The sequence below is a fragment of the Gossypium arboreum genome, chromosome 4, assembly GCF_025698485.1.
Source record: "Gossypium arboreum isolate Shixiya-1 chromosome 4, ASM2569848v2, whole genome shotgun sequence".
NCBI lineage: Eukaryota > Viridiplantae > Streptophyta > Magnoliopsida > Malvales > Malvaceae > Gossypium > Gossypium arboreum.
This window is the reverse complement of record NC_069073.1, coordinates 23,851,181-23,867,667: the sequence shown is the minus strand read 5'-3', so window position 1 is coordinate 23,867,667 and position 16,487 is coordinate 23,851,181. Positions and strand designations below refer to the sequence as shown.

General features: G+C 33.3%; 1 protein-coding gene across 3 annotated transcripts; it reads right to left on the bottom strand.

The window, feature by feature from the left end:
• Nucleotides 1-1,686, bottom strand: LOC108459391 (protein transport protein Sec61 subunit gamma). Of its 3 annotated transcripts, none has more exons than XM_017758754.2 (3): nt 1,484-1,686; nt 1,267-1,382; nt 1-314 (listed from the first exon to the last, which is right to left on the bottom strand). In XM_017758754.2, exons 1-2 carry the CDS (start codon nt 1,575-1,577, stop codon nt 1,267-1,269), a joined length of 210 nt encoding a protein of 69 aa, XP_017614243.1. In that variant the 5' UTR covers nt 1,578-1,686; the 3' UTR covers nt 1-314. The 3 variants fall into 3 exon arrangements, with proteins under 3 accessions (XP_017614243.1, XP_017614242.1, XP_017614241.1); XM_017758753.2 differs by having other exon boundaries at nt 1-271; nt 1,484-1,685; XM_017758752.2 differs by having other exon boundaries at nt 1-253; nt 1,484-1,684.
• Nucleotides 1,687-16,487: the final 14,801 nt, after the last annotated feature.

The window sequence follows — 16,487 nt, the reverse complement described above, 5'->3', positions numbered from 1 at the left end:
TTGAGTTTTACGGATATTTCATTGGATTATATCATCAAGTACACTGTTAGCCTGAACATAAAATTCATTTAGACCAAAACTCACTTGCTTCAACAAGATTCTATTACAACAAAACCGAATATAAGACAACCCAAGGCTTAAATTAAAACTAGTTCAAAAACTCACATGATATAGCTCTCAATCTAAAAACATACAGTTCTTTCTTTTATCTCAGTGTTGAAAATTTCTACCGGCTCCTGTCCTTCCTGTGAGTCTGTAACATGAAGCAAGGCTGCAATTTGAGCATAAGATGGCCTAAGCATGATCCTCAAAATCTATCAAATTCAAGCACAAATGGAGCATAGCAAACATGTATCAAACCACAAAAATAATATATGAAGATGTTTGTGATGTGTATTTTCAAATAGTTTTACCAAAACTAGGGAAATGAATGCATGTAGCAGTCTGTTGAATTTCCATTATCCAGTTTATCTTTTGATGGCTGCCAACCAGCCATAGGATTGGAGATCCACTTTATCCAACATGCTCATCATCTAATTGCACATAATCCATTTACTTGATATGTAATGGATCATTAATCCTATATCTATGACCCTGAACAGCATGAGCAAATATGATCTAAGATACTGCTCACCCTCTATGCTTTCTCCCCTTCTTTTAACTAAAAAGTGAGCTTCAAGTAGTTTATTGCTCATTAATAATAGCAAACTAGTGCTTAACCACTAGACAATATAATTTTGGACCGATATGAAAACACGACACAGTCATGGCATGTTCAGTAAATACAAAAATTATGTAACAAATATCATGTTTAATACAAATATCGTAACAGTGTTTAGGATTTTAAGATATTCGGTAATGGTCTCTAGGAAAGTTTTTAACAAAATCACCATACAAAGAAAAAAATTCCACTCAATGTTTGATTATTAACCAATAGTTTCAATCTAATCTCTATAAGGACCCTGATATGCGGAGAAAAGATTCATCAAGAAAATATTAACTACGATTAATCAAAAATTCAAGTTCTTGGCTTTCCCCAACAAAAAATCAAATTACAGACAAAATTTATTTCCCTAGAGCATTCAACAACCAGATTTAAAAAAAAAATAAAAAATTAGAGCTTTGGGTTTTCGTAACTTTAATTTTTAAAACAATTAGAATAAATTCAGATCAATGTCACATCAGTTACAGATCCTTAACAAACAATGCAATAAACCACAAAGTAACATGAAAACAAACTAGAAATCGAAAAGAATTGAACCTTACCTAACTGGATCCAACAATAATGTTGTTAATAGGGATAAAGATGAGCTTGACGAAAAATCCTACGAATCCCATAACCACGAATCCGATAGCTGTACGGACCGCTACTTTCGTAAATTCTGAAATTTAAGAGAAAAAAAAGGTTCTTTTAATCGGAATACTGATCGATCAAATAGCAAAAAGAAAAGAAAGAAAAAAGGGAAAAGGAGAAATGAGTAACCTTTACGATCGGGCTTGTGGCATCTCTTGACAAGACGAACACTGTCCTTAGCGAACTCTCTTAGCGGATCAAAAACTGAGTCAATTGCATCCATTTTTAGTTTTTTCTCCTAGTTTTGAAGGTAGAGTTTGATTTTTGTTTTCCCTTCAACTCTGTAAACCTGGTTGTCGATATACTTGATATAATAATTGTTATATTATTTAAAATTATATAATAATTACATTTCAGTTAGTAAACTTTCCAAAATTATATAATAATTATTAATGTTATCAAATTGTTTCATTTTTATTAGTCGGATCTAAACTTTAATTATTAAACCTTAATTTAAAGGGTTAATAGTTAATTTAGTACTTGAGCTATAGTTAAAAATTCTCATTTTAATATTTTTCAATTATTGTTAAGAAAATTTTAAAAATATCAAAATGATTTTTAACTATAACTTATGAACCAAATTAACTATTAACCTTTTGAATTAAGATACAATGTTACTTTTTTAATGTAAGTTAACAATTGAGTGACAAAAATATAATAATTTGATAACGTTAAGCTTCCTTTGGTTCACCAATTAACATCAGTGTAATGGAATATTAAGAAATAATGCTGTTTTATTAGAATTTTTGGATGTTTGGAGCACTAATGGTGAGGCATGTTTGGAAAACCTTACCTCACTGAAGCTCCAATGAAAAAAAAAGAGACCCTACTCTGTTTTTTTTTTTACAATTTTAATCTTTTATTTAATGTATGTTTGTATTGTTACTTTTTTATTATTATATAAAATAGTAGTTATATATATTACCATTATAAAATTAATATTAATTAATTAAAATAAACATTTTAATAAACATATTTTATTAAATAAATTTATAAATTCACATATTTTAATAATTTCGTAAAAGCAAAATAATTTTAAAACTTCTATTATATATAATTTTTAATCTAATGTCCTTAATAGTCATTTTTTATTCTTACCTTATCACTACAGTTGCGTTTAAATCTAAACACATACCTCACCGTTGTTTCTAATCTCACCACTACAGTATCCAATCTCACTACTACAGTAATTAATCTCACTGCCACTGCTATTTTTAACCTTACCAGAGGTAAACACACTGCCCATCCAAACTAAGCCTTGTAACTATTATGTAACTTTTGAAAGGTGTGTGATCGAAATGTAATTTTAAACAAAGTTTATGAACAATAAATGTAATTTACCCTATAATTAAACTACTCTTTTTGAACCCAATGCTCTGATATGTTGATGTCAATGGACAATTTGGCCCTCATGTAGACACCATCTTTATTTATTTAATTTATATCCGTTTATAATATATGCCCAAGTTCGTGACTTCCTCCAAAAATGTTATATTTAATGTTTGAACTATCTCCTGTTAAACGTGTAATATGTTTAACTATTACACTTAACACTTGTTGGTTTCATATGCCTTTATTCTTCTTTCTTATGAATTATTTGGAGAAAAACTGAAAATTTATGCTTCTCCATGAGATCACATTAATTTCAATTAGATTTCTTGAAGGAATTTTGAGTTTGACAAGTATTATTCGCTAACAACACTCCACAAATTTCATAAATATATATTTTTTTGTTGTTTTTATTTGATTAATCATTTTGTTGAGTATTTCAGAGTGTGTGTCCTTTAAATAGGTTAAACTGTGTATTTATATGATATGGTTATTGTTCATGGATGTGATATTATAGGTAGGTTCCCATGCATGTCAACACGTACCCTACTATAAGATTAACACATGTTTTGTAGATGTGTGTTCACCTACATGGTAGCGCGACCTCACATCATGCGGTCTCATAGAAGGGTACGAGCACTTCACATGTGAACCCAAAGTGCGAACTACGTAGAGAATGGGTCGGGACCCAATTGGGTAATCGAGTAGTGGGTTTGTAATAGTGAATATCATAACAATTTGTCCCCCGCCTGGTTCTAAGAAGAGTTATAAAGTGACTTTTCTTAGACTTGATTTCGCGAGATGAGAGGTCACATAAGGAGAAGCTTATTACATACGCTTTGTACTCTAACTTGTCACGTACACTTCACCACGCCTTAAAGAGTGATATAGTTGTACACAATTGATTGTGACCTTATTCTTGAATATATGAATCGTTAAAGTGTAAAACTTTTTTAAAATGAGGTTACTTAAGCCCTAAAAATTAAACCCTTTGAATTCGAGATTTTGAAGAAGGACTCGTTGTTAAGAAGCACAAATTTAGAGGTAATTTTCTTAAAATTCCCATCGTTCTTGTGATTTTTTCTAGGTTTATTAGAACTCAATGGCTAGGATGAGAGGAAGCAGGCATCTCTTTACAACGCCATGAAAGTGAGTACTCTGATGGAGGAAAAAACTTATGTTTGCATCACTAACGAGGAAGAAATGAGGAGGAAGAAATGAGTCGTATTTTGGCTACTCGGGGAATTAAACTACCCAATTTCACTTATGCTTTCTCAATCATTGAATGATCAAACCAATTAAGTACCACCATCTATGGAAGTTTCCTACTTCCACTGCTCGTGATAGAAGCAAGTTTCCATTTACCACTCCACCCCTTCTTCTGTCATATTATCGAGGAATACATGATAGGAATTTGTACCAACTAAAAGCGTGCAATCGAAGAGGTTCCGTGGGTTTGTTTTATTTCTCTCCTTGTGAAAATGTAGAATCAATCATCTCGAACTAGCCTTCGAACCTTCGCCTAAACCTTTGCAAGTCCATACGAGTTAAGTACAAGCTTAAAGCTGGTTTTGATTTTCCAACTGAATGGTCGATACCTAGTAAGGGTATGTTCTTGAAAAGCCGAAATATTATGTTTGAAGTGGGTGGGGTCAGTATTCCAGACTTCGCAAGGTTCGCGTTGTAAAACCCCTAACCTGTATCCGTCGCCGAAACAGGGTTTGGAGCATTACTGAAGTTTATAGATCAATTATAGAAAAATTCATATCATTTACTATTCATATCCGAAATCAACCATATTATCCCTTAAATAGAACCTCAAGGCCCAATTCAAATATTAGAATCAAGTCGGGACTAAGCCAGGAACTTAGAATTTTTTTTTGCAAAATTCCAAAAATTTTCTTATAAATAGGAGTCACAAGCCCGTGTGGCTCACATGGCCATGTGACATGCCCATGTCTTAGGCTGTGTGGGCATTCGATGTGAGGCACAAGGTCGTGTCCTAGCTCATGTCCTTACCCATGCAACTTCCTGACTTGTGCCACATGGCATACTACACGCCCGTGTGCTAGACCGGGTAGTCAATTTAATTTTCACAAATTTGGTGCAGGTTTCACATGGCCAAGACACACGCCCGTGTTCTGGGCCATGTAATAGATACGGCTGAGACACACGCCCATGTCTCCGCCCATGTACCAAATTCTGAGCATTCTGTTTCTAAACTTCAAGATGCAGGGGACACACAGTCAAACCACACACCCATGTGCATGGTCGTGTGTCACGCACGACTGAGACACAAGCCCGTGTGGACGAAAATAGACCATTTTAAAGCCACTTTTCTCACCTTTTTATGATAATAACTTGCACATAACACTTTCATATACTAATTATCTTAACCAAACAACCAATCTAAGCCAAAACATATTCTCAATATGATATAACATCAGCAGCACTTCATTTACTTAGACTTACTAAAAGAACTTTATTCATTGATTTACTAATTACCACTACTAAATGTATGTATACAAGCATATATATATGTATCATTCACATTCATAATTCAAGTTTAATTCTTTTTTATCCAACCCTATACATGCCATATAAACCATAGGTTGTATTACAAAATCTACCAGAGAAATCTGGATAGTGTGGCCTGATGTGTTTATCCAATCCTCCGATCTTACATTAATCTACAAAGAACATTAACAACACGAATAATCTTAATGAAGCTTAGTAAGTTCATTGAATTTAAAGTTAAATCTTACCGTACATAATATAACAAATCATAAATATGTAATTCACTATCACTTCCTGCCAATCATAATTTCAAATGATGAAATTCACTTGATTGAGCTCAATATCAATAACTACTTAAATTCTGTCACTTTAATCCATATGACACTTACCAATCTTTGTCAAATTAGAGAACGTCTTATGAAATTGAGTACATCGTTTTCTTGATGCCATAGTCCAACTATGGTCTTACGTATATATATTTCCATGCTCTGCCACGGTCTTACACTTGTAATGCCATAACCTAGTTATGGTCTTATCATCAGGATGCTATAGCCCAGCTATGGTCTTACACTTATACACATACTGTCATGGTCCAACCATGGTCTTACGTTCATGGTGCCATAACCTATTTATGGTCTTTTCATTGAAAGCCTAGCTATGGTATTACATTTAAATATTGCCATGGTCCAACCATGGTCTTGTCTATCAATACATCTTGTGTCATGGAACGATCGTACTCAATCTTGCATTCTATTTAATTTGAACTTCCAATTCAATTTTCATATTATTAAATAATAATAATTCAAGAACAAAGATATAGAATAATACATTATATCATTCCTAAATTAACAATTAATCATGAAACTTCAACCATATGAACTTACCTGGGGTAGTTTGTAGAGTTGTAGAAATTCAAGGACTAATCTATTAATTTCTCTTTTCTATGTTTATCTTCAGGTTCTTGATCTATAATATAAAATTTTCCATTCATCAGCATCAAATTCAATTCTAATTCACTTAACAATTTATGCCCTTCAATTTTTAAAATTACACATTTACCCCAAGTTTTACAATTTTTACAATTTAGTCACTGATCAATTAACCCATCAATTGAGCTAATTTTTCTCAATTAATACTTTATCTAATTATTTTAGGCTACTATAAAGCCTTTGATATTGAAAATTTTAGCACCAAACCCTAATTCTAAACTTTTTCACAATTAAGTCCTAAAATCAATTTCTATTGAAATTACTTGCTAAAATCATCATATAATAAAATTAAAGCTTCCATTCCATGTTAATTCATCATAAATACCTAGCACTCATCTATGGTAACTTTCAAAATTACCTATAGAATAAAAAACTAATGAAAAAGTTAGTTGGACCTAACTGTAAAAGTAAAAAAAACATAAAAATTACATGAAATAATAAAAAATTAAGCTTACATGGAGTAAAAATATGAAAAACTAGCTTCTTGGAGACCTCTTATGGTGTTTTTGGCTAAAGAATTATGAAGAAATGTCTAGATTTCTTTTAAACTTCATTTTTATCTACTTTAATTTTATTTATTTTCCACTTTGCCCTTTAATCATCTAATTTCTTTGTTTTTTTTTTGCATATGCCATTTCAGCCTATACAATTTAGGTTCAATTACCTTTTAAGTCCTCCCATATTTATCACTTGAGTAATTTAATCATTTTAGCAAGTTTTGCACCTTTTTCAATTTAGTTCTTTTTATTTAATTAACTATGAAAACGTTAAAATTTTCTAACGAAACTTTAATACTAACTCAATGACACTCCATAAATATTTTTAAAAATATTTACGGCTTGATTTATGAAATTGAGGTCTCGATACCTTATTTTTTAGACTAATTAACCTAATGATTCTTTTAAATCACAATTTCACTAATTCAATAATATTTCTAAAACACACCTGACTCATAATTATTAAATAATAATAAAATTTTCAAACTCACTCGTCAGATTTAGTGATATCGAATCACTGTTTTCGACACCACTAAAAATTATGCTGTTACACGCGTACTAGATTTGGAGGAAGTGCTAACTGTTAGAAATGTGTTTCAACACTACCTCTTAAATCTAAGTACTAATGGATGGTGACCTATTGATGATGGTAATAGTGCGGACACCATAAGGGTATTGCTTGCGCAGTTCGCCTGGTCACATGGAGCCACTAATGATTTGGGGCTTATACTTTTAAGGAAGAAGAAGGAACCTAAGAATTAGTTTTATAGCTTTTGTAAATTAAACCCTCGTCTGTGGTCCTCTAAACTTGTAGGGGATCCAGAGAGTGATGCGAACCCCATTATGATGAATAGTCTTGATAATAGACTTCTTGGCAAAGCAAGTACAGTTCATGTTGTTGAACAGAATTTAGAGGAATCCATAAATCTGTCCAGGGAGATCGACGAATATATGGATGTTTGATCGTTCATGAAAAATGTGTGAGGTGGTCCTTCTAGTACTTCTGTTAGAGAAGGAAGTGCAAGCAGTAAGAAAAAGTAGGAAACTACTACTAGGGCTACCAATATCATTCTGAATAGAGAAGATGAGGATACCCCTATAAGGGAGCTTCGTCGAAAGAAAGGAAAATATTATGTTGCAACATCTGACGATGTGGCCCCTATTGCTACAGTTTCTATTGCGATTCATTCTCCATCTGACTCTCCTGCTGATCTTTAACCACCACCAATTGAAGATACATTTGGGTTAATTGTTGATTATGACCATTCTGGTGGTTCTATAAAGTTTACTGCTTTTGGTGGTGAGATACGAACATTATTTCCATGGTGCAAGCATCTCAGCATGAAAAATTTTCCTTACAGTTTTAGTGAGGTGAGCAAATAGTGGAAAAATCCCATGCCTGGAAAAGTAAAAGAGCATATTTGTTCGTCTGCATCTTCCTATAAGGAAACCTTCCTTACAGGAGCTTATACTATCTCTCCAAGTACCCTTTGCTAAAGCTGGCATGGTTAGTGTAGAGCTCGTTGAGGGTATTGGCAAAGCAGAAGAAAAAGACTAAAAATGCTTATTTGTCTACCATGGGGGCACTAGAAAGGGTTCACGAAGTACATAAAGGCTTGGATGAATAAAACATGGAATTAGTTGAGTAAAATAAGAGGTTTCAGGAGAGTTGCACTCTTACTGAAAAAATATTGAAAAATTAAATGGAGAAATCGCAGGTGAGCAAGCTATTAAGGATGTCTTGGAAGCGACTATGAAAAGCATGGATAAGCATCACAAACTTGCCATGGCTAATCTAGTGAAAACTCATGAAGAGGCTTTGGAAAAGTATAAAAGTGATCCCATGCAAAGCTTTTAGGATTGCTTTCCAGATTTAAAGTCTAACTTCTTGTTGCACACTCAAGTAGTTAGTAGTCTCTTCAATGCTCGCAGGGTAAACTTTGATGCTTTTAGTCACCTCGCTGGTGTCTAGTTGGATTTCGATGTTCACTTTCCTTCTAAAGTGGATTGGGAGGAATTTGTAGAAGAATGGAAGAATTCTAATAGGCTTTACTTCATTGAAAATCCTACTGAGACGAGTGTAGCTCCCACTGCTGGACATGAAGGGGATAGAAATGAAAGAGTAGACGAATGAAAGGATGAAGAGCTCGTTGGCCCCCAGGATATCAATGCTAATTCATAATTTCATTGTTTTCATTGTACTTGTTTCTTTATGTTAAGCTAAGCTTTATTTGATAAAAGATTTTGATATAACAAATTGAAGTGTTTTTGAATATAAGTTAAAATTGACAAAATGATTTTTAAATTTGAATTCTAACAAATAAAACTTTGAATATTTACAATAAACTCTTAGAAAAATTTTGAAATAATTTTAAAATCAAGTGAAAATGATTTGAATTAATTTAAAATTTTAACATATCAAAATGATTTTCAAACAAGTCAGAATTTCTCCAGGCCAAAAAGTATCGATACCATTATGCCAAGTATTGATATTTTTAGAATTATCGATACCCTTTGAAAAATTGAGACCAAACATGCATTTTATTTTTAGAAACCTTAAAAATTATGGATACCATTTTTTCGGTATCGATACTTACTGAAAAAAATAATTGATACCTTTATTAAAATCGATACCAAAATAGCATTTTGTTTCTTATAAACCCCACAAAGTATCGACCCCGTATCGATACCTAATTCAAAAAGTATCGACAAAACATTTTTTGGTATCGATTAACAAATCTTAATGGTCACTGGATCAACATTTATTACAAAAATTATCGATACCTTTTTATTTGGTATCGATACTCGTAGTTGCAGGTGAATTAAATGTTCTGGTTTTACATCCCCAATTGCCATATTCACTACACCAACAACCTCAATAGTTGAAAATCTATTAGGCGGTATAAATACTATCTTGCAAAGACCTACAACATAAGAAAAAGCACTTTCAAGCAAAAAATCATCAATCGAACAACCTTAGAGCTTAATACTTTCACATTCTTCTTACAGACACTTGTGAGCTTTATCTCTATTCTCTTTCTCAAGTGTATTTTATTGTATTTGATCATCATTTTGCAAGTAGCTTAATATTGTAAGGATTGTTTCTTTGTTTGCTTATTTATATCTCTTTGAAAGGGTTTGTAACTTAAGATTTAGTGTAGAAATCTTAAGGAGTTATAAGTTTAAACCTTGTCCTCAAAGGTTGAACAAATTAGTGAATTTGGGAAAATCCTTAGTGGTGGAAAGCTAAGGTAGTGGAGTAGGAAAATGGGGCCAAATCGCTCTAAATTCTTTGTGTTCATTGTTTCATTTTTGTCTTTACTTTCACCAAAATTTTTAAAGGCCAATTCACCCCCTCTTGGCATTTTCGGTTTATTCCATCGAGCTAACACTTTCTAATTTGAAATGAAAAATCTATGTTTATTTTGTATTGAAACAGTGTGGTGTTTGATTGTGAATTTATTTGAGCAAACTATATAATCAAGTTGTCACCAAAAATGAGTCAACGAATATAATTTAACTATTGTTTGGAAAATCAGCTAACACAAATGAGATTGTTCATGATATTAAATTGAATAAACTTAGGTTGTGATCTTAAATCAATGAACCTTAATGATGTCAACTATGATCTTAAATCAGCGAACTATTTGGAGTAGCGATAGTAAATTAGCTAACTCAAATATGATTGTTGATAATATTAAATCAAATAAACTTAAGCTACAATCTTAAATTAGTGAACCTTAACAAAATTAGTTGTGATCTTAAATCAGCGAGTTGTTTGGAGTAGCAATATTAAATTAGCTAACTTAAATAAGATTGTTCATGATATTAAATCAAATTAACTTAGGTTGTGGTCTTAAATTAATGAACCTTAATGATATTAGCTACAATCTTAAATCAATGAGTTGTTTGAAGTAGTGATATTAAATCAGCTAACTCAAATAAGATTGTTCATGATATTAAATTGAATGAACTTAAGTTGTGATCTTAAATCAACGAACCTTAACGATATCAGCTGCAATCTTAAATCAGTGAGTTGTTTGGAGGAGCGATATTAAATCAGCTAACTCAAATAAGATTATTCATGATAGATAAAGTAAACAATATTTGCAAATGGAGTATTTTTATTGAAAAAAGGGACATATCATTCATACATAATATTTTTGAGATAGTGTGTATTCCATGTGCGAAGTAGAATAGGGCCATCCAATTTTGCTATCTTGTAAGCTCCATAACCTATTTTTTCAACAACTTTGTAGGGTCCCTCCCAATTGGGGGCCATTTTTCCCCGTTGTGACACTGGGAAATTGGCTTTAGTGTTTCTCAAAACTAAATCACCATTTGAAACTATTTGTACTTCACTTTGGAATTATAGTATCAAACAACTTGTTGAGCTTGTGCAACACTCCTAATTTCTGTTGTTTCCCTAACTTCATCAATAAAATCCAAGTTGAGTCAAATGGCTCCTAGTTGGCACTTTCATCGAGATGAATTGTTCTATGAGATTGCAGGCCTATCTCAACAGGGATTTCTACCTCAACCCTAGTTGCTGTATGAGGTGAGGTTCATAGGGCCTATATGATTCCTGGTAGCTCTTCTAACTAGACTCATTTGGCCTCATCAACTTTTTTCTTTAGATCTGTTAAAGTCTTCTTATTCACTGCCTCTACTTGACCATTTGTTTGGGGAGTTTTTATAGAGATTTGAGCGAGAGTGATCTATAGATCCTTGCAGAAGTTCTTAAATTTTCCTTGAAATTAGGTTCCATTACCTGTTATAATCAGGCATAGGATGCCGAACCTACAAACAATGGATTTCCAAATAAAAGACTCCATTTGTCTCTATGTGATTGTAGTCAAAGCTTTAGCTTCTATCCACTTAGTGAAATAGTCTACAGCTACAATGAATTTCTTCTGAGATGTGGCTATTAGAAATGGACTCAAAATATCAATTCCCCAAGTTTCAAAATGGCCAAGGGCTAGACATTATTTGTAGAGGCTTAGCTGGTGATCGTTGCACTTGGGCATGTTTCTGGTAGGAATTGCAAGTGCGAACCATATGGTATGTATCTTTCTATACAGTTGGCCAGTAATACCCCAGCCTGAAATTCTTTTATGCTAACAACCTCCCACCTAGATGGTCGCAACATATTCCTTCATGTATTTCTCTCAAAACAGATTCAACTTTTGTAGGAGAAAGACATCTCAAAAGAGGTTGGAGTAGCCTTTTTTATAATGCATACTCTCTAACAGGATATATCTAAAGGTGATAGATTAAAAGGTTTTAATTGAATGAGAATTGAGTAACTTGTAGATATAATGATATATTAAATGTAAACTATAGCATCATACCTTTCAACCTTATGCTAAATTTTAGCGAGCTCCTTTCTGCTTAGGTGGTGATTTTCCCCTTGTAATGTTTGTATAATGGGTGTTATCCACGTTTCTTCCTAGTTCAAATTGAGCACTTGATGAATGCCACAACATAGGGTGGCTCTATACTCTAATAGAATTTTTCATCTTTACTCAATAGTAATAGAGGACTCTAACTTTTGTATAAAATGCTAGCTTTGGTGTTCTCCATCCAAGATAGTTGTCTAACTTGTATTTTATCAAACTCGGCGAGCAACTGGGCAGCTATGGCATGGTACTTCTTTAGTCTTGGCTCTTTTACTTAATACTCCCTATTCATTTGCTTCGCTACCAGTTGAGAATCAGTGTGTATTATCAATTCCCTTGCCCCTAGCTGTAGAGCCAGTTGTAGTCTTGAAATTAATGCCTCATACTCCGAAGCATTGTTAGAATCATGGAAGCCATAGGATAATCCATACTGCCATTCGTTCTCATTAGGGTCTACAAGGAGAACACCTACCCCCAATCCTATCTCCATTGTTGAGCCATCAACATAGACATTCTAACACTTTGGTTTTACAATTGAGTTGGTTTGTCCCTATGATAAGCTAACTACTACATCTTTTATAATCAACAGAAAATTTTTTTAGAACCAAATATACATTTGTAATAAAGCATCACAAGAAAAAAATGAATATTCATTAAGTAAAATTCCAATAAACAATGCGACATGCCATTGTATCATTTATATGAGTAATAGTGTTCAAAATTAAAAGTTACCTGTAAGGTCTGGTGATCTATCAAAAGAACATTCCACCATAAAATTGACTAAGATCTAAGATTTGATCGATGTTCTCAAGGCATACACTATACTGAACTCTACCAATTCAATTCCCACTTAGTCATTTTGTCTGAAGTATCTACTTCAAGCAAAATGTCTTTGATAGGTTGATTTGTCAAGACGGTAATGGGATGAGCTTGAAAGTAGGGTCACAATTTGCGAGCTACCATTATTAAAGTGAAGATGAGATTTTCTTCCCTTGAGTACCTTTTTTCACCATTCTATAACTCTTTGCTAACATAATACACCGAAAATTTGTAAACCCCTTTTGCCTTGAACAAAACTGTTGTTATCGTTTCTTAAAAGTCACCAGGTAAAGATAAAGAGTCTTTCCTACTCGAGGTGACATTAGAAGTGGTGGAGATGTGAGATATAAATTTAGCTTTTCAAAAGCAACTTGGCACTCCTTTATCCAACTGAAAGAAGTTCTTAAGGCTTTAAAGAAGGGTAAGCACCTATTTGCCATCCTGGAGACGGACCAGTTGAGTGCGACCACTTTCCTCATTAGGCGCTGAATGTCTTTAATAGTTTTCGGGGGAGGCATATCTAGAATGGCCTAAATCTTCTCAGGGTTCGCCTCTATGCCTCTTTCTAAAACCAGGAAGCTTAAGAATTCGCCTACTCTCACACTGAAAGCGCAGTTATTCAGATTCAGCTTCATGTTATGGGCTCACAGAACAAAAAAAGCCTCAGAAAAATGTTGAATATGCTTTCTCAAAGTAGACCTCTTTGCCAACATGTCATCAACATAGACCTCTATTGGATCTAGAGCCCTGAGTGATAAAACAAATTTTTTGATTACATTAATATACTTTGTATAGTTATTCTCGCATGATTTTTTCATACAAATCAAAATGGAAGAAAATGTTTCTCATTAGTTGTCTAAATGTTTAACTAATACTAAGTGGTATTACATGGTCGGATTATAGTACGTTTAATACCCCTAGCCTGTTTTTGTCACCGGATTAGGGTTACAAAGCATTACCTTACAAAACAAAACTTTTAAACTCAAAATAGAATAATAATTCAACTTACAAATTATTTACTGATTAATCAATTAAATCATGACACTAATACACATTTGGGCCTTAATCGAGCTTTCGGGGCCCTAAAAATAATTTGGGGACAATCAGGGACCAAATTAAAACAAATTAGAAAATTTTAGAAAAATATGAAAAATTGAGAAACAGAGGTCACACTGCTATGTGACATGGCTCAGACCGTATGGACAATCGAAGAAGGGACACATGGCCGTGTCCCATCCCATGTGTCCACATGTTTGTATATTTAAAATAGGGTAACACAGTCGTACGAAACCTACACTAAAATAAAAAGTGACACACAGTCGTGTGAGCCCGTGTCCCAAGCAATGTGCTCCAAAATTAGCCTTAAAATAAGCTATTACAAAATCAAACCTTGCCCAACAAGCTACTCCATTTGTACACACAATCAATGGACCTAAACACACCTCAAACATTCATAAACATACCAATTAAAACACACCTCAAACACACCTCATTTCATACCAAAACAAAGTCAATTAAGAACAAATCTATAATGCCACTTCTTAATCACCAAACTTAGGTAAAATAGCTACCTAATGTCAACCATTATCATCCCTTATTACCATTTAAAATAAGCACACCAAAATGACCATTTACACATATAGCTTTTAACATGTAAAAGCCAATTATACCATATATGCATATAACCATTTACAAAAGTAACCAAAACACAACAAAAGTATAAATGACTTTAAACCCTATATATTAGGCCTTATACATGCCATTTATAACCAAAGTCAAAGTATTCAAGAACTACCAAGGTGATTTATTGATAGTGTGATAAGACTCTGAAAAGGTCCCAACCGATCGAGCTTCTGATAGACTACAAAACAAAAGAAATACAACTATGTAAGCATTAATTGCTTAGTAAGCTCACATAAGATTAACTTCAACTTACCGAACATCAATTGATAAACCATTCAACCAAGTTCATTTCAAAATTTAAGCATTATACCCTCCTATCCACCATAATCTACATGGTTAATAACCAACATATAAACGTAACATCTATGTGAGATAGCATATTGTGACAGCCCAAAATTGACCCTAGTCGGGAAGTGGTTTCGGGACCGCTAAACCGAGTCACCGAAATGTTTGAACGTAATATTTATTGTCTAGAATATGTAATTATGAATGTGTGAAAATTTCAAGCTTCGATTTAGCCGATAGCATGTGAATTCAGTTAGTAGGACTTGTGTGACACTTTTGAAAAGTGATAGGCTAATCTATAAGGACCTAATAGTGCATGTAGTCAAAGGGGAGGACTTGCATGTCAAATTTCCCCCCCTAATAGTTAGTGGCCGGCCATGACAAGAGATTATGGGTAAAAACATGTCATAAAACATGTTGGGACAATGGTGTATGTAAGAAAAAAATAAAATAGTGAGCATGGGAATTTAATAATGAAAGGAACAAAAAAAAAAAAAAAAAATGGTCTCATGCATGCCCATTGCCGTGAGTGTGGAGAAAGAAAGAAGAATTTTTGTTCATCATTTTCATTTCCTTTGGGCTGAAAATTCTAAGGAAGAAGGAAGGAATTCTTGTTTCATGTTGGTTTGGAAGAGGTTTAGGAGGAGGTTTGGCCATACTTGTACCTAGATTAAGGTAAGTTTGATGTTTTGCCATGAGATTCATGTATATTTTAGTTGCTAGCTTGATGTTCTTGTTAGCCCATGGTTCAAATCTTTGTTATGTCATGGGAATGAAATTCGGCCAAAGTGAATATGGTGTTAATGCCATTGCATGCTAAATATCAAGCTTGATAATGATTCATGTGATGGTGGATTGAGGATTCTTAGATTTTCTTTTAGCATTTTTGAATGAGATACTAAGCTCTTTGTTTAACCATGACCAAATTGAAGCGGTATGGTGTTGTGGTATTCGGCCATGTTATATCCATAAGTATGATTCATGCATGTTGCATGGTAAGTAAGATTTAAGCTTTGGATATGTGTGTATATTTGGATATAAGCCACTTGAGAATTCGGCCATTGCACCTACATGAATATATGTTTGCACATGATGAATTGGTATGACATGTATACTATTTTAAGGTGTCTATTTGCTTGTGATGTTGTTTCGGTTATGAAATAAATGAGAGATGTGTATAGAACTACAATATGTAATCGTTAATTAGGAAAATGTATGCTGTTTTTTTTGTGTAGTATTAAGTGTAAAATTGGCCTCCACATAGACATGCATATTCGGCCAAAGGAAGTAGATTGGTGTGCATGTATTCGGTTAGAGGCAACCATATTGAAGCCTTATCTTGGCTTAGATTGTTGACCAAATGGGTAATAAGTGAGGATGGTTGCCGAATATACAAACATACATATGCATGTGTAATTGAATTATGAATGTTTAGCAAGAGGGTTAAACTAGTTGATTTATTGATTAAGCTCAAGGAGTTAAAGAAGGAGAATCAAGCAAGGGAAAGACGAAGGTCATCGAGTAGCCGACTTGGACTGTTTTACCCAACACAAGGTAAGTCATTAAGCGTATATTTGGTGTTGATTTAAATGATCAATATATATATGCAAATGTG

What these genes read in the sequence shown, in the direction of transcription:
- LOC108459391 (XM_017758754.2), bottom strand. Translation starts at nt 1,577, where the DNA reads ATGGATGCAATTGACTCAGTTTTTGATCCGCTAAGAGAGTTCGCTAAG. An exon ending in CCACAAGCCCGATCGTAAAG is followed by an intron (nt 1,383 to 1,483) that starts GTTACTCATTTC and finishes CTTAAATTTCAG; the next exon opens with AATTTACGAAAGTAGCGGTC.